Source organism: Mus caroli, chromosome 9 (assembly GCF_900094665.2).
Source record: "Mus caroli chromosome 9, CAROLI_EIJ_v1.1, whole genome shotgun sequence".
NCBI lineage: Eukaryota > Metazoa > Chordata > Mammalia > Rodentia > Muridae > Mus > Mus caroli.
In genome coordinates, this window is record NC_034578.1 from 864,519 (window position 1) to 883,748 (window position 19,230).

Consider the following 19,230-nt stretch of genomic DNA (forward strand, 5'->3'; position numbering starts at 1 on the left):
AGAAGTAGAAAGCAAGCTGAGGTCTTGGTTGAATCAAATATGACCTATTGGAGCAGTGGGTCATCTGGGAGAGCACATATTCTTGTAGGTTAAGATTGTCAAGGAAGTTGTATAATTCAGTTATTTTAAAATACTATTTGGGAATGAGAGAGAAATAAAATGATAATGTGATGGTAGTTAATCTTGTCCACCAGGAAAAACAGAGACCGGGGAGTTTAAAAAGTGGCTTGAAGTAAGTTGTGACTCCAGACAATGATGCAAAAAATTAGTTTTCTACATAAAACAAGGAAGACACACACCTTTCTTCATGGTATAATTTAAATTAATGTCTGCACAATATATCTCCCTTTAAATATGCTTAATTTTAAATGATCATGGCTTTTCCACTTTGTCCACTATAAGATGCTTAAAGATGCTTTCAGGATGTAGCAGAGGAAAAAATCATGTAGAAAAGCAGAGGCATATAGAGCTCATAAAGCTTCCAGCAACCTGACTCAAAGCAGAATTAAAAATCTCAAAATAAACATGATTTATGCATTGCTCAATCACACAGGTCCACGAGGGTAGAAAATTTTACTTGATCATGTAGCAGACCTCAACAAATTTTTGTTGAATGAAAAAATCTGGCAGTCACAACTGGTAAACAATAGACTGACCTATATTTCTAATAAAGATATAGTGTACTTGCTACTATTATAATAAAATACAGAGGATAAAGTATAGAAAGCCCAAGGGTACCTAGGAATATTTCTTGTTGTCAGAATGATCATTATTGGCCACAGCACATAAACAGAGGACCTGATGCAGGCCCTGTGCTTGCCTTTTCAGTTGCTATGAGCCCATGAGCACTATGCTTCATGGATTCAGTAGGCCATGCTCTTTTGGTGTCTTCCTTCAGCTCTGATTCCTACAATCCTTCTGCACCCCTCTCCCATGGATTTAGCCTCTTTCTTCACATAATGTCTGGCTCTGGGTCTCTTCGTCAGCTCCCATCTGCTGCCAGAAGACTTTCTGATAAGGACTGGACACAGCACCAATCCAAGAGTATAAAAGAAATCATCAGAAATCATTAGAAATCTTTTTGTTGTTGTTGTTTTGGTTTTCTTTTCTTTCTTTTAAAAGACCAGTTCCACTACTGGAAGACTTGCCGGGCTATAAGAGATGGTCAATTGAGAATCTGTATCCCCATTACAAGGAGCCCTCACTTGAATCACCCTCATAGATTCCAGAACATTCCTAGTGCAGTAGGTGTCCAAACAATTCCAAATGTCCAGCATCTTCAGCCTTCTCTCCTCCTGTCCCATTTTCTCTACTACCTGACCTCTCACTCTTCAGTCTCTACCTGTGTGCAGTCCAACTGCAAAATCTATTCAGTTTCCCTTTCCTAAGGAAATCCACGTATCTGCCTCCCCTCTTAGATTCCTCCTCTTTACTTAACCTTGATGGGTCTATGGATTGTAGCTCGGTGATCATTTAGTAACTGTTAATATGAACTAATAAATGAGTATATAGCATATTTGTCATTCTGGGTATGGGTTCACTCACTCAGGATGATTTTTTTCTAGTTCCAGCCATTTTCCCTGCAAATTTCATGGTTTGTTTTTATTTTTATTTTTATTTTTGTTTTGTTTTTGTTTTTGTAACAGCTGAGTAATGCTCCATTTTATTTATTCTAGGTTGTTTTCAGTTTCTGGAGATTATGAATAGAACTGCACTTAACATGGCTGAGTAAGTGCTTTGTGGTAAAATAGAGTGTTCTTTGTTGGGGGATGTTTTGTTCCTTGACTTCAATTTCCTCTGGATTTTCAGAAAGTGTGATGGTTGTACGTTTCCAGTACTAGTTGCCTGATCTGCTTTTGGCTTCACACTGAATGCCTGCTCTTGTTGGAAGCTGGGATAAAGCAATGAGTTGAGGTAGGGAGGTGTCTTAGTCAGGGTTTCTATTCCTGGACAAAACATCATGACCAAGAAGCAAGTTGGGGAAGAAAGGGCTGATTCAGTCCACATTGCTGTTCATCACCAAGGAAGTCAGGACTGGAACTCAAGCAGGTCAGGAGCTGATTCAGAGGCCATGGAGGGATGTTCCTTACTGGCTTGCTTCCCCTGGCTTGCTCAGCCTGCTTTCTTATAGAACCCAAGACTACCAGCCCAGGAATGGCACCACCCACAAGGGGCCCTCCCTACTTGATCACTAATTGAGAAAATGCCTTACAGCTGGATCTCATGGAGGCATTTTCTCAACTGAAGCTCCTTTCTCTGTGAAAATTCCAGCTTGTGTCAAGTTGACACACAAAAGCAGGAGGTCAGGAAAGGATGGTTCCTTAGTTCCACAGGAGAAGAGGTCTGAGTAGAACGGAAGTTGCAGTTGACATTCTTTTGCAGAGCTAGGGAGGAGCCTGAAATATTGTGGGGAGCAGAGGGAATGGAGACTCTCCACAGGCAGCCCACCCTGTTGTCTGTCGAGTAGCCTGTGGTTGAACAGGTAGGGGGTTTCTACCTGAGTTAGTGGTTGGGCTATAGCAACCAGTGGGATAGGAAAGGACAGAAAGGATGGGCTGTGAGATACACAGGAAGCATGGGCAGGGGGTGGAGGGTGGGTGCTAGTAGGAGGTGGGGAGGTGGGGACGTAAGAGGTTGGGGGCCAGGTGGGAGGGCTGTAGCTGGTGTTCCCTTGCAGTTCTAGGGAGAAGTCTGAGGGATTGGGTATATGGGAACAGATAGTGTCTCCTCTTTTCATATGGCAGAATTACCTCTATTCAGAGGCTCAAGGAAAGTGGTTTGAAATTTCAGGCAACAGCAGTGCAAACATGCTTTAAATGATGTGCTTCAATCTGCTTGACTGTAAATAAGAAAAATGGAATAATGGAAAACAACAACAAAACAAAACAAAACAAAAAACAAACAAAAATCCAATGGGACTAAACTGAGACTTTCTATTTCCACTAAAAAGTTTTCTTTGTGAATCATGTGAGTGTTTTGGTTTTTTGTTTGTTTCTTTCTTTCTTTCTTTGACTAAACTGAGACTTTCTATTTCCACTAAAAAGTTTTCTTTGTGAATCATGTGAGTGTTTTGGTTTTTTGTTTGTTTCTTTCTTTCTTTCTTTCTTTCTTCCTTTCTTTCTTGACATAATGGAGAGTGAAACCAATTGCTTTTGTCTCTTGAAGAACTTTTCTTTTAAAAATAATTTTGAACTTTTCTCCACTTTTGAGTATTCATATAAATGAGAGCATTAAAGAGACTGACCAGAAAAGTAAATGTTTTTGTTAAAGCACCTGACTGTTGCTATGGTAACACTGAATGTATTTGACATTTGGTGTTTCCATTGTTCTCTGTTGCTATAGTAATGAAACCCTGGATTCTGACACAATTCCAAATTCTATTAAAATAAAACCCTCCCCATTCCCTAAGAAGAATGAAGGGCTGGGGTTATCAATGTACATGGTATAGTGGAGTGCTGTTTATCAGAAAAATATAGAATATAACATATATTTTACCATACTTTAATCAAGCTGGAAAAATATGCTTAAACAGATTTTTTTAAAACTCATAAAGTAGTGTAAATATTTTTTCTATCTAAAATTAGCTTTCCCTTTAAATAAATGTGAAATATGTTTAAGTTATAAATTTAAAATAATTAAAATTGAACATTCACTACTAATGTATAAACAATAGAAAAATTGTTTTGGTTTTGTTCCAGGAAAAAACATGGGAAAAGCAGAGCCACAAAAATTAGTAAAAAAATAAAAATAAAATTACTTGAGGGTTTTTAGGGACCTTTTGAATTTAAAAAGATACTGTATAACTTACCTATCTGCTTTTGAACTCATGATTGAGAACCAGAATATTTTCTCTATCTACTAAATTATCATCTACATGTGTATATTATACATGTTCTAATAATATACACATTCTAATAACTAGGAAGAAATTAGAATGTAAAGTGTGGGAGAGGCAGTAAGAATGAAATATCAAGCCAGGTGGTGGTGGCACACGCCTTTTATCCCAGAACTCGTGAGGCAGAGGCAGGCAGATTTCTGAGTTTGAGGCCAGCCTGGTCTACAAAGTGAGTTCCAGGACAGCCAGGACTACACAGAGAAACCCTGTCTCAAAAAACAAAAAACAAAACAAAACAAACAAACAAACAAAAGAATGAAATAACATGCAAAAATACAGACATTAAAGAAAAAAGGCTAGTGATGAATTTCCAAGGTGCAGATTATTGGGTATGAGAAAAATTAAAAAAAAATGAAGAGTCTTTTACTGTATGTTTTTTGTCTTTTGAAACTTTTAGATAAAATCAAGTGGTTCAATATAAAAGAGCAGACTACTGGAAGTGATAGGACTTGTCTTTCAGAAGAGAGCAGAGTGCAGGGGAGAAAACTGTGTGCAGCTGGAGACTTGGAATCACAGGTTGATCACTAATAGACAGGGTGAAAGTCATCATTAATGATAACACCATGAGAACAGGAATTAAAAGACTATATGTAAAAGTATGATAATAAAATACTCTTCTAGTTTATCTTTTTATAAACTTAGAATTCTATCAAAACCAACTAATTACAGAATTTCCCAATTTGAATTTTGTTAGCTGTATTTAAATTTCAGATTTTAGTATCTTGAACTTGTATCTATAAACACTAGTTTATTCCATTCAACTTGCTATTACACACACACACACACACACACACACACACTCCCAGAGACTAGGTGGCTTCATCAGTCAATATCCATTTAACAAAATGACAGAGGCTGGAAAGTCTAAGGTCAGCCTGCTGGCAGATACTATGCCTTAGGAACTGTGTAGATAATTGTCTTCTAGCTAGGTCCCTATATGGTAGAAAGGGAAAAGGAAAATATTATATCCTCTTTTATAGGAGCCCTAACCCCACTTAAGAAGATTTCACTCTCAGGACAGAATTTTATCTCCAAAGGCCTCATTTCCAAACACCTAGAATTAAGATTTCACAATATAAATATGGAAGGGGCCAAATGGTCTACAACAAACAAGGTAATATGCCAAGCAGGAGAAAGACATGTTCAGGTCTTTGAGGAGATAGATCAAAACAGGTATTTATTACTATATCACACAGTGCTATTCTCCCCAACTTTTGTGTCTCTGTGTTGTCTTTCCAGAGGGGGGGAAATTCAGCATATAGTTCTATAGTTGAGCAAATCAAAGAACCATGTGATCAATCATGTCTCTTTCCCTCAAGAAGTGTTAACAGTTAAGTTGACAAAGATGAGCTTCCTAGGTAAACGTGAGACTTTGCTGACATCTGTATCTTGTGTGCTGATCACAGTCTCTTTTACTTCTTAAAAACAAAGAACTAGGGTAAAGTACAAATAAGTAACTTAACTTACAGATATAGAATTGCTAAGACTTCCATAGAAATTGGTCAAGAACTGTAGTAAAGGCAATGAACATCAAAGATAATCCAGAATTTGCTAATCTGCTAAACATTCACTCACTGCAGTGAATTTGGGGGTTGGGACTTTTATTCCTGCTCTACAGAATAGAAGTTTCTAGTGATTATAGTGCTACTGAAATAGGAGGATTGTAAAGTTCCTGGATAGCTTGCTCTACATAAAGGGGAATCTGCTTCAAATATTCCAAAAACCAAAGTGTCTGTATCTCTTACAAAATGGCAAAAGTCAATTTTTTTCTCTTTAGGCAAAATTATTATAAAAATCTTAAAACTGTTCATTGATCTTCAAAGACCATAGTTCATAAATACTTCATAGTTTATGCAATTATTCTTCTAGAAATAAACATTAAAGATTTGTAACAACCAGTACCCCCCAGAGCTCCCAGGGACATCAACCAAAGAGTACACATGGAGGAACCCATGACTCAAGCCGCCTATATAGCAGAGGATGGCCTAGTTGGTCATCAATGGGAGGAGAGGTCCTTGGTCCTGTGAAGGTTCTATGCCCCAGTGTAGAGGAATGCCAGGGCCAGGAAGTGGGAGTGGGTGGGTTGGTGAGCAGGGGGAGGGAGGAAGGGATAGGGAGTTTTCAGAGGGGAAACCAGGAAAGGGAATAACATTTGAAATTCAAATGAAGAAGATACCTAATTAAAAAAAAAGACTATTATATGAAAAAATAAAGATTTGTTATATACACACAACATTTTGTCATGCTTTTACATCTTTTTATAAAATGTCTATTACATGCTAGAAGCTTTGCTACGCAAAAAAAGAGCTATAATGGGGAAAATATAGGTTGTGGTTGATCTCACTTGAGCATGATTGTCAGACTTAACAAATAAAAAATGTGGAATGTCACACTGAAATTGTTATTCAAATTTAGCTTGCCATCCTTCCTATCTGGCAAACTTATATTGGAGAGATAAATTGAAGTAGCTGCGAAGTAACTGTATAGGAAAGGTTACTTTAGAAAATAATTTCTCGGGCAGTGGTAGCACGCGCCCTTAATCCCAGCACTTGGGAGGCAGAGGCAGGCAGATTTCTGAGTTCGAGGCCAGCCTGGTCTGCAGAGTGAGTTCCAGGACAGCCAGAGCTATCTGTCTAAAAAATAAATAAATAAATAAATAAATAAATAAATAAATAAATAAATCAAACAAAAAGGAAAGAAAGAAGAGAGAAAGAGAAAAGAGAAGAGAAAAGGAAAGGAAAGAAAAGGAAAGGAAAGAAAAGAATTTCCAAAATGAATTCTGATCCTTGGGAAAGCCTTCCAGGGTGGAAACACAGCAAGGCAAAGGCAGTCCCTAAGGCACTAAAGAGTTCAGAAGAACAGTGAAGAGCTGGGGGAAGCAAAAAGGGAGACCATGTTTAAAAAGCCTGAGAGAAAAGCAGGATTAGGATTTTCAAAGCCTAAAGAGAATTTCCTAATTTGCACATTAGGAAGAATTTCCCCCGAGAAACTGTAGGCATCTCAATTTGACTCTAATTTGAAGAGTGGGCTGTGAGAGGATGGGTATTAGTAATTTTCAGGGAGAACTGGACGTTCCTGAAAAGGCGGAAGTGGGAAACCAGGTTCACTGACAATGCCAAAGGAGACATCAGCCCCTAGGGCTCTGAAGGATAAGAGGGAGGAGATGGAGAAAACTGGAGAAACCGTCCACAAGCCAAATGTTCCATTTTAGGTTAAGAGTACAAAACGAGTCTTTGATTTGAAAACTGCAAAGGCAATGTCAGAGGTTGAGGTCCACAGAGACCGCAGCTAGGTGAATAGAAGAGGAGGACCCAAGGGTTTCCATTTTTCCTTGGCCTTATCGAGGATCAAGGACAAGAGCGAAGTTTGTAGATCGAAAGGCCAGTCTCCATCGGGCGGAGCAGCGAGGCAAGACTGTCTCTAGGGACCAATCCTTTGCTAGAGGACGCTTGATTGACAGGGTCACGTGGCAGAAAGTGAGCGCTGAACGGGAGGCGAATCACTTCGGGGCGTTGTCCAGGGCACTAACCCGGAACCGGTTTGGGACTCGATTCCCATTGTGAGGCCTGGCCTGAGGCGGGCTCTCAGGCAGAGTGGCAATTCCCCCTGGACAAATGGATTAGCTGCAACCCATGAGCAACAGCCATCTCAGCCAATCGGAGCAGGCAGAAGTTGGTGGGCGGGGACTCCATGAAGCATCTCTTTTCCATCACCCTCAGGGGCGATCCGACAGAGGTGCCCCGGGGTCGCAGGTGAGTGTTGGGTTGCAGCGGAGCAACGGGGACTGGGGAGCTTGAGGGAGCAGAGGAGACTTGGCAGGGTGGGTCTCTGTGGGGTGTCGCCTCTGTGAGCTTTGGCTTTGACATTGAAGAGTGCAGGATCCCGAGGCTGGGGAGAAAAGTCCCACTCATAATTGTCACCTGACTAGGGAGGAGAAGCTCTGGGCCTCTGCAGAAGTGAGGGAAACCTAGGTAGGGCTATTGCTGACCATTCGGAAAGCAATAATAACCCTCCAAGTTGCCTGGACTCTAGTTGGGCGCTGCACCACCTTGACCCCTCCCCCACCGCAAACTCCAGGCTGTGGGATCCTTCGTCCCAGAGGCCTCAACTGCACCTTCCCACCGTTACTTCGTAGCGACAGTTGTGTTTATCACCTCAAGTTTTAAAGGAAGGAAAATAATTACCCTGTAATAATATTGGGGAAAGGGAAGTCACTCTTGAAATAAGATTGGAGTGAGACAGGGGTGAGGGAAGTTTGTCGATCTGGAATGCTTTTCTTCTTAACTGCTTAGTGACTCCCTCTCCCCGCTCCCTCTCAAACCTACCCTCCTTCCCTCCCTTCTTTCTTCCTTCCTTCCTTTCTTTCTTTAATTTAGATGTTATTGCCAGTTTTTTTTTTTCTCAGATCTCTTAGTTCTATGTTAGACAAAAACCTAGAAAGTCCATTCAGTCGTTACATAGGAAATACCTAGTTTTATCTTACAGTACATCGTTGGTAGTTATGTGAGTGCACTGCACAACATTTCTGTTTCTGAACAGTAAAGAATAATTGCGGAAGTCTTCCACAACTTGGAGGGTTATTTATTCTTCCTTTCCCAATGGCCAGGAAGTTCAGGAAAACAGCTGCTGTCTGTGGTTTGAACACTGGGGTCTGAGATTTAGTGACTGACTGTCAAGTTCCTTACTGTAAGAACAGGATGAAGACAATAAAGAGGGGGACATGTTGGGCATCAAAAATTGTGTAATTGTACATTTTATGACCGGTTCTATCCCTACCACCAGGAATGGTGCCCCAAATGTAGGAGCTGAGTAAATACTTTTGATGAACTTATTTGGGAGTCCGTTAGAGAAAATCCAAACCTCTCATACACAGCATCAAGGTACTAGGAATGGTACAGAAAGACAGACATATTCATAATCTGCTAGTTTTTGCTTTTGTAAACGCAGCTAACAGATTTTACCTCTGACTGTACTGATGCTCAAATGTTCTTTAACTCAATACTGTCAAGGCTTCAGGTAAAGTCTTTCTCTGGATTAAGTGAAGACTGACCAGAATAAGGGTTCTCTAGAGTAACAGAACTTTTAGAAAGAAAGAAAGAAAGAAGACAGGCTACAGTCTAGCTAATCCAACAGTGGCTGGCTGTGAATGGAGAGTCTAAGAGTCTAGTTCGATTTATGAGGCTGGATGTCTCAGCTGGTCATTAGCATAATCTGGAATCCCAGAGAATTAGGCTCTAATGATAATGAAGGAATGGACTAGTGAGGTGAGAACAAGCAGGCCAAGAGCATAAGTGTCCTCCTTCTATGTCTCTACATGGGGTTCACCAGAAGATGTGGCCCAGGTTAGAGGTGGATTTTCCCAGCTCAGATGACCTGGATCAAAGGTGTATCTTTCTACCTTAAAGATCTGGATTAGAAATAGATTTTCCTACATGAAATTAAGCAAAAATCACTCAGAGATGAACCCTCCATTTTTTGGTGTAATTCCAAGTTGACAAACAAGGATAGCCATCATCATAGGGTTCTAATATCAAGTCCATTGAGGTTAAAAATGCAGTGAAATATATTTTATAAATGATAGTTCATTAGTTCAGCATAGTCAGTTGAAGACAAAGGGATGCCACTTTGTAAACTCCAAGTATAGACAAAAGAACTGTGGGGATGGGCAGGGAAAGCTATGCAGTTGGTAAGAACTACTGAGGAGTTAAAGACACATAGATTCTGGTTGGTTAGAACACCTCCTATTTTTGCCATTTAGAAGTGCTGTTAGACCAGTCCAGTGAGTAAACTGATCTTGAATTTTGAGAGCAGCAAAATCTGATGGTGTATGCTGTACAAGATTCTATTGTTAACAGCAGTCATTATTTTATTGAAGACTTTTATCCTTTATATATTTCAGTGATATATTTCTCCATGTAGGAGGAAAGTTCCTTGAATTGAAAAAATAAATGATCTTTTACTGTTATAATTTTCTCTTTCGGTACAATTTTTCAGTAAAGTATTGGGTTTTACGAATCCAGCATTAAAGAGTGGCTGGTATTAGGCCTTAATCCAGTTTTCTTACTTTAATTCCTGGCATGTTTATTTTTTATTTCTGTCCCTCATCAGTCTATTGTGTATGATCCAAATTGTTATTTCCTTCTCAAAATCTTTTTGGATGCTATTAAAGATTTCTGAGTCTGGAAACACAATATAGTTTGTTTCTATTCTAATAGTCTTCATGTATTAGGGTTAATCATCCAGTAAAGAAATAGTTATGCGCAGGTCTATACTTAGACACACAATGGTAGCTGATGCTTGTGAGCTTATTGTATCTTAGTCATCATAGGTTCATTGGATTATCACTTTTAATCCTTAATGCCATGAGTGGTATCGTGGTCTCATTTATCAGCTAGTAGACATGTATGTGAAGCTCATCTGCTTGAGACCAAAGGGACTTTAAGTGACAGAACTGGCACACAAACCTGCATAGTAAAAGCTGTTCACAGCTTTCAGCTTCTAGACTCTGATTCTTCTGTGTATCTTTTATGCCTCTGGTTGACTAGGTTATAAGCCACTTGATAGAAGGAATAATATATTCATGTTTATTTTTTCATGTTTCTAACAAAATAATTGATTATAATACAGATATTTAGTGTAAAGAGTATATCAAGGACATCGGGGCCTAGAGACTTGGCTCATTCAATGAAGTGCCTGCTGCAGAAGCATGAGGACCTAAATTCTGTTTATGGTACCCACCTGTCCCAGAAAGTAAGGTAGAGAGTGATGGAGGAAGGACTCAACATTCAAAGACCCATGCATGAATATGTGTATGCCTGTGCACATACACATTCACACTCACATTCAGCGGTCTTTGGTGTGAAGGCTTTCTAAGGATGTATTTGATTGTTAAGACCAAAGGGTAGACACAATGGGTGTTGGGAAGATACACCAGAGGAATATGGTAATAGTGCTAAGACAGTGACGGGGACTACAGAAGCTGTGCAGTTCAGTATAGTAGCATATAGTAACAGGTTACTACTGAGCATAAAAATGATTAGTCCAAGTGGAGTCAAAAATGTAAAATATATTCTGGGTTTAGAGTAGAGATATAACTCCATGGTAGAGAATTTGGCTTTCACACATGAGGGAGTCTACATTCAATCAGCACTGGGTTTACATAATAATGGTTTGAGATAATTTATTTATATAAAAAGTGCAATATTCCTCAATAGCTTAAATGAGTTTTATATGAAACTCTTGGGTATACTCAAACTATAATTTATTTGTACTTGTTTTCTGATATGGCTGTCAGGAAGTTTAAAACTAAACATAAAACTATGTTGTAGGATTTAGAGCAGTCTCACAGTGAATGGTGCTACACTTGTGTACATATGTGCACTCATGTTTGCTGGAAGGGGTGAGCAGAAAATAAGGATGTGCAGACAAGGCTCTTTAACAGGAAGAAAGGAAGAGTGGGGCAGGCTTAACTTACCTCTGTCGTGCTGTAGTAGCCCTCCTCTGGCAGGGGTTTAAGCAGTTCATGTTTGGTGAATGAGTTTTTATTCAGTTTGACAGTGGGTATTCCAGTTGTCTCATCTAGTCAGAATAGGTAGGGATATTTGTCAAAACACCTTCTTGTGAAAACATGGTTTTCTAAATAGCTATTTTAAAATCTGGATTAGCTTAGGTTGCATTTTTTTTGAGTGTCCATTAAATAGGACTCTGAGTTGTTTCTTAAAACTAGATATGATCATTCTATTAGGCATTTTTCTTTCTGAAAGTAAATAACCTTTTATGTGCTGTAAGTCCTTTATGACAGAAGACTCCTTTCTTAATCATCTCTGAAAGGAAATCACTTAGCATCTATAGGCCCTGCATCATGCCTGGCTTTCTCTATACTTTTGTGTGTGTGTGTGTGTGTGTGTGCGTGTGCGTGTGTGTTGGGGGTTGGCTTGGTTTTTGCCTTTGAAATGGGGTTTTATTCTTTTGCCCAGGCTGGGCTTACGTGATCCTTCTGCCTCAGTCTAAGTGGGTTTTTATTGGTGGTGATGTGCTATAGACTTATATGCCTTATTTGTTAACCCCCTGCACATGTCTGTTCAGTTTGTGAAAAGCAGTGAGTACAAACTAAGAATACCAAGTCACTTTAGAATGTACACTGGAAACTGCTCATGGGGGCTCATGCCTGTAATTCCAGTACTTAGGCCAGCCTGGGCTCTCTGTCTCTGTCTCTCTCTGTCTCTCTTCCTCTGTCTCTCTCTATATAGACACACACACACACACACACACACACACAGCAAGACCCTCCCCAAAATGATGATGATAATGGTAGTAATTATGACAACTGTATTTTAAATACTTAGTGAAGTAAGCAACTAATTTTATTACAGTTTTTATGATGATGACATTTACAGTGCTTATTGAATATATAGGTTCACATATTGTCTTAGGGTTTCTATTACTGTGATAAAACAAGTTCAAAAAGGAAGTTGATATGCTTCCATATCATAGTCCATCACTGGAGCAAGTCAGGACAGGAATTCAAGCAGAATAGAATCTGGAGGTAGGAGCTGATGCAGAGGCCATGGAGGGGTGCTGCTTACTGGCTTGCTTCTCATGGCTTGCTCAGCCTGACTACTTGTAGAACCCAGGATCAGAACCACCAGCCCAGGTATGGTACCACATACAATAGGCTGTCCCCACCACCAGTTAGTTGATTACTAATTGAGAAAATGCTATACAGCTGAATCTCATAGAGGGATTTTTTTTCAACTGAGGCTCAGTTCTCTGATGACTCTAGCTGGTGTCAAGTTGAGACACAAAAGCAGCCAGTACACATATAGTTTGTTAAAATTACACCCCAGTTTTTCACTTTACTACAACTCCTAGAAAAAATTTAAAAACATGTGTATCTCTTTGTATTCCTAGAGGATAGTACTGCTCTATCACTTCCTTATACAAAGGTGTAGTCCAAGAACCATAAACCTAGAAAATGTAGTTTTGTGTATTAAATATCTTTCATAACTCGATTTCTGACACCATTTTAATCTCCTATAAGTGAAATAAATTGTGCTGGGGACTTAAGAACATTTTTGTGGCTGAAGTAGAAATGCTTTATCTATATCAGACTTAGAGCTAACAATGGAGCTGAGAAAAGCTGCTGAGTTTGGAGAAAGTAGCACATTTTGTGTTGACACATGCTCACAATTGAGCCTTGGAATGTGCACGCACGGACACATCCATTTCCTTATCTACTCTATTTTTAAACTTTTATTTGTGTGTGAGAGTGCAGGGCATGTTGCACATGGGTTAGAAGTTGTTTGAGTCAGCTCTCTCTACATTTATGTGGGTTTTAGAGATCAAACTTAAGTCATATTGCATAGCAAGTGATTTTACCCACTGGTTCATCTTGCTGGCCTGTCCCTATGTAGTTTTGTTCCTCTACATTTACATTAATTTCATAGTATTCTAAGAAATATAGACATACAAATATATCAAATATTGCATGTGGCTTTGTGTTCCCTGTTAATGAATATTTGTGTTTCAGATCCTTCTTTTCCCTTAAAAAAAATAAGTGTTTATCTTAAATGTCCCCGTCCCCCCCCCCCCCAGTGCTGCTAAGTGTTGTAGGAACAATCACTGTTCTAGCATTGTACATGTTTAATGTCATTTCAGTTTTCATTCGTTTATTAAGGCTGTCTGATCTGGTTCTAGCTTTTTAAACTGTCTCTGTTGGCTTACTTAGCTGTTAGTAGAATCTGCCTGTGGGGTAGTAGAGCCTGTTTGCTGAAGAGCCATTTTTCACTGCAGAATTTTGACAGACTGCTTAAGTGTTGTATTAGGTCACATGGTCTTCATTTAGCCATAAGCCACTTTGTGACTATATTGTCTTCAGTCACCTTGTTCTTATAGATAAGAGCTTTATGCACCCAGAGTCTTCATTGTCCTTTTTCCTTGAATTATTTTTTCTTTTCCCCTTTCAGGTCTACTGATAACATTTAATTTTATACTGTTTTTTAAAAACCTCTTATTTGTTAGACACAATACCATATATTGAGACACTGTCTTTGAAGCAGATGAGCTCTCTTCTACTTCCTCAGTGGTGGGACAAGTGGCAGCAGAAGAAACAGTAAAAGCTGACCCCTTCACTTCATTCCTTCAAGAATTCTACAGTCAAGCATACTAAGTAGTAGTATAGTGACTTCAGTTTAATGACATATAAATCAACTTGTTTCAGTATTTTACATAGAAGATGAGTGCCCATGACTGGGAATTTAGTTCACTTGTTAGGACTCAGGAACAATATATGAAGCCCTGGGTTGGACTTCACACACTGCATAAAACATGCTGGTTATCCCAAAGTCTCCGATGAAGAGGAGGAGCCAAAGGCCAAAATCATCCTCAGCTATATAGCTAGTTCAAGGCCAGCTGGATTACATGAGTACTCACAGTGTTCATTGTGGGCAGGCCTAGTCTTCTGTATATTCTAAATTGTATATTCTTTGCTGTATCTCTGTTAAGCAACATATCACTTTATAAGTGAAATCATACCTGGGGAGGTTAAGAGATTTAAGCCACAGTTAAGCAGACTGATCTAGGAGTCATTTTCATTCCCTCTCTCCTTGTGTTTTTAATCTCCCCTTTCTCCACACCCCCACCTCCACACCACCCCAGTACTGAGGGTAGAACCCAGGGCCTCCGACCTTGCACATGCTAGGGCACTGGCTGGCTCTGCCAGGGAACTGCAGGTTACTTTGAGAAGAAGGCCCATTTTGTATCCAGGCCTGAAATTTGGACTCTTCCTGCCTACCTTTGGGTCTGAGTTCAGTCTTCGCACTTCCATTCATGCCACAAGGCTAGTGTTCTGTCCCAGAGGGTCTGAGTCCAGAATCTGCTAACAACAGCACATATTGTCTTTCAACAGTGTTCTAATTTAGAAATAGTTTTTCTTAAATTTTACTCACAAAAGGCTTGTTTCTGACCATAAAGGTACTATGGACATGCTGGCATTGAGTGTGCATTCTGATTCACTGGACTTTAGTTATCTCAAGTTAGATATCTCTAGAAATGTTGTGTGTTTTACAGATACCTTGCTTGCAGTCTTCTTGGTTTTGCAGACTTGGTTCTTTTTTTTTGTGTATTTTTGAAACTGACAGGGATTTTTGCAAGTTCATTCTGCATTTCAGAACATTCAGTTCTCTCTGGACTCTGTTTCTTCAGAAAGTGGCTCTTTGGAGGATGTCGTTCCTCAAAGATTGGCAGAAACTAAAATATATGATGGACATATTTTTGGTGATGTTATTAAATATGCACAGTAGATTAGAGATCCTTGGGAGATAGAAAAAATGCTGAACAAAGGTTATAAATAGTAACAAAATGCTTGGTTGATAAATTTTAAAAATGAGGAATTAGCATTTACTTGTAACAGTATAAGAGTGGGCTTAAACAGTGGTAGACTTTCATATTTCCTGATTTAATTTAGCCCTATACATTTGTTTTATTTTTGCTTCAGAAAGGGGTATATCCTTTGTGTTGTGAATTGATGCCAAAATATGTTAGCATAAATGAGCCCAAATTGTGAACTGTGTTCAGATAAACTGAAGGAGAATCAAACTTTACAGGTTATTTGAGCCCTGGTGGTTAGCCAGTGGTTTTATGCTGTGTTTAGACAGGTGCTGTTGTTGTTGTTGTTGTTGTTGTTTTTAGTAATACAGGTTACTGGTTGCAGTGTGTTTGTGAGTTATAGGTTGATTGATTTTGTTTTATACTTTTCTCCTTTAGGTATCTAGCCGGCTTCCAGGGCCAGATGATTGGACACCTCAGTGATTTGAACTAAGAGCCAACAAAGCCTTGGGTTTGTGACACACNCTTCACATTTTTGCACAGCTCTTTTTGCTGATAAAATCTGCACTGGACTTTTAAAAATGAAGCAATTGAAAAGGAAAAGGAAAAGCAATTTTAGTGTTCAGGAGACTCAGACCCTTTTAAAAGAAATTACCAAGAGGAAGGAAGTCATTTTTTCCAAGCAGCTCAACACAACGATAAACGTGATGAAGCGAATGGCCTGGGAGGAGATCGCACAGTGTGTGAATGCTGTCGGAGAAGGAGAGCAGAGGACAGGCACAGAGGTTAAGAGACGTTACCTGGACTGGCGCGCACTCATGAAAAGGAAGAGGATGAAGGCCAACATGAAGCTCGTTGGTTCTGGGTTTCCTCTGCCCACATCTGATCTAGATGACTCTCTCACTGAAGACATAGATGAAAAAATTGCCTTCCGAAATGATGCAAATTTTGAGTGGCAGAATGTGGCAGATTTCCGGGATGCAGGTGGATCATTAACAGAGGTCAAAGTGGAAGAGGAAGAAAGGGATCCTCAGAGCCCAGAAGTAAGTATTACCCTGTGACCCATGCTTTCTTTATCAGTGATCCAGACATGCTGAGGAAGATCACAGACAATAGATAACAGTCCTTTTGTTTTCTCCTGGTGACCTTATTTAATGTCTGTTCTCTCAGCTAAATATAATCAATTACCTCAGTGATACATGTTAGTGACATTGGCTACTTTAAATAATCTTAATAGTTGAGATTAAGAACTTTTTTGTGCTCAAACAGCCTAGAAAGCCATCAAACAATATTGAGACAGGCCTGGGGAGAAGGTTCAGTGTGTAAATGGCACAAATCTGACATCCCTGCAACTTGCCTTTAAAGCTGAATGCTGTGGCATGCATCTGTAACACCAACACTGCTGTGACAGACCTAGGAGAATAGCCCTGAAGCCTCCAGTCTGCTAGCTTCAAGCTTGCCTCATGGTCAACAAGAAAAACCTTACTTTGTGCTATGGCCCACATTCTTCTGCACTTACATATACATGTACACAAATAAGTAAGAAATGAAATAATAGTAATTAAAAGACCAATAATGGAGCAAACTGATAATGACAAAAGCAAATACTAAATTAGCATTTTTTTTTCTTTTCTGTCAGTTTGAGATTGAGGAGGAAGAAGAGATGCTGTCATCTGTCATACCAGATTCCAGGAGGGAAAACGAGCTCCCTGACTTCCCTCATATTGATGAGTTTTTCACCCTCAATTCCACACCATCCAGACCCACCTATGATGAGCCCCATCTGCTCATGAACATAGAGAAACAGAAGCTGGAGCTGGAAAAACGCCGTCTTGATATTGAGGCAGAAAGGCTGCAGGTGGAAAAGGAGCGGCTGCAGATAGAGAAAGAGCGCCTGCGCCACCTGGACCTGGAGCACGAGCGCTTGCAGCTGGAGAAGGAGAGGCTGCAGATCGAGAGAGAAAAGTGGAGGCTGCAACTGGTCAGCACCGAGAAACCAGCTCTAGAGAACGAACTCGGCCCGGGGGAGAAGTCCATGCTGCAGCCACAGGACATCGAAGCAGAGAAGTTGAAACTTGAGCGGGAGCGTCTACAGCTGGAAAAAGATCGGCTGCAATTTTTGAAGTTTGAATCAGAGAAGCTGCAGATAGAAAAGGAGCGCTTGCAGGTGGAGAAGGAGAGACTGAGGATTCAGAAAGAAGGGCATTTGCCTTGACTGTTCTTGTTCCTGAGCTTAGCAAACATTGATGAATTGTAGCTTTCCCCATCAGTTCATGTAAAGGTGGTTCTGGATTAGCTACCCCATCACCACCCCTGTTTAATGTCAGTGTTTTAGTAGGAAAAAGATAGGAACACATTGGTAGCTGTGTGCTTCAGTAGTGTATTATATAAATGCTCTGCCCAACATAAACAGAATAGCAGAGGATCTGATAGGCACTTCCACATTAGTAATACTGCATAGAGCCCTTTCTTATTTGTNCACCCCAAGTTTACAATGATGTCTAGTAAAGTTTCTATCCAGTGATTCTCCAGTGGAGTTTGGGCTCCCAGAAGACATTTGGGACTATGGGATNTTATTTGGTGGTCAAAGTAAATGGGTGTAGGCTGGTACCAGCCTCAGTAGAGGCTACATCATGTTTAGCATAGTTGTCTTCACAGGAAAGAATTACCCAGTCCAAGATGTCATTAGTGCCAAGTTTGAAAAACTGTACACTTGGCCTAACTCTGCATCTTTATAGCTATGTTCTACAGTCTTAGAATATTAAAACTTTAGATATTTATGTNGTTAGATACTTAAACGGCCAAAACCATTTTAACTGTGAGACATTACTATGTAGTATGTTGAATATAGGGAGTGGTGGAGGTTGTAGGTCCTTTATTCAGTGGTATTTTCTATCAATAGGCTGAGTCTTAGGAACCTGGGAGCATCTGAGATTGTTTAAAATGTGTCATTTTGAAAGGCAGTTGCCTTCAAGAATCAACACATGACTGGAAAGCTTTAGTTCTCCCTTCTTTGAAACTGTGGTCATAGTTTACATACAGAACTAACCATTTCAGTCATGTACTGAAATGTTATGTAAGAGAATGACAGAAGCTAGTAGAAATGGTACCAGTGCCAAAAAGGTGACAGAAATCCATGATGTGGAACCCAATGAATTGTGGATTGATTTCTAAGTGAAGAATAGTCATTTGAGACTGAGAGATGGGGGAAATATCCTCTGCATCAGTGACAGTGGTGTTGAAATGATAGTAGTAACTGTGTTATCGTTAGGGAAAATCTTGCTTAACTTAAAATCTACAGGAGTCTGTGAAAAGGTACCTTCTTACTCCAGAATCTGAAATTCAGAGAAATCCTGCAGAAAGTAAATGGCTGATACTTTATATATCGGTGTGTTTTTGTCTTTACCGCTTCAGGATGGCTAAACCTGGGAATTCTAAATGCAAAGGGCAGACTTCGCCTGATGATTTGCCCACAGTGTCCTGATTGTGGTTTATCACAGTAGTGTACTTTCTCATGCACAACAAAGTTGCAAGTGGTTGCACGAATTCACTTTGTGTTTTCTGTTTTCTGGGGCTGATAGCTTTAATACAACACTTCTGTTGACACATTACCTTGATTCTGTATTCTTTGTTAATTTAAGAATGGCTAGAAACCATGATTGAATATAGGTATGCAAAGGGAAATTATACACATGATTACTTACACTGATTTTGACATAGTGTTATTTTTTTATAATTCTATTAAATACTTCTACCTTAGAAATAAATTTTCCTGTCTGAAAGTTTATCATTCAAAGTTACATGTTATTTAGCATGAGAGAAAACAATACTAGGAGTGGGTTAGGAAACCTATGTGCTAAATTTTGAACTACACACTAGACATACAATTTATATCTACCCCGATCCCCTTTTAAATTGAAATTTTTTTTCATTCAGTATATTTTGATCACGGCTTCCCCTCCCCTCTCTCTTGATCCTCCTCACCTCCCCACCAATCCAATTTGTTTCTC

At 39.6% G+C, this 19,230-nt stretch overlaps 1 protein-coding gene across 1 annotated transcript; it reads left to right on the forward strand.

Annotated features, from left to right (window-relative positions):
• The first annotated feature begins 7,493 nt into the window (after nt 1-7,493).
• Msantd4 (Myb/SANT DNA binding domain containing 4 with coiled-coils) lies at nt 7,494-19,007 on the forward strand. The gene is made up of 3 exons (XM_021172168.2): nt 7,494-7,647; nt 15,659-16,263; nt 16,860-19,007. The coding sequence occupies exons 2-3, from the start codon at nt 15,802-15,804 to the stop codon at nt 17,433-17,435; spliced, it is 1,038 nt and encodes a 345-aa protein (XP_021027827.1). The 5' UTR covers nt 7,494-7,647; nt 15,659-15,801; the 3' UTR covers nt 17,436-19,007.
• The last annotated feature ends 223 nt before the right edge of the window (nt 19,008-19,230 follow it).

Bases quoted from the DNA above. Each gene is read 5' to 3' on its own strand.
- Msantd4 (XM_021172168.2), top strand. From the start codon at position 15,802: ATGAAGCAATTGAAAAGGAAAAGGAAAAGCAATTTTAGTGTTCAGGAG. The intron at 16,264-16,859 runs GTAAGTATTACC...CTTTTCTGTCAG, and splicing joins GGGATCCTCAGAGCCCAGAA to TTTGAGATTGAGGAGGAAGA.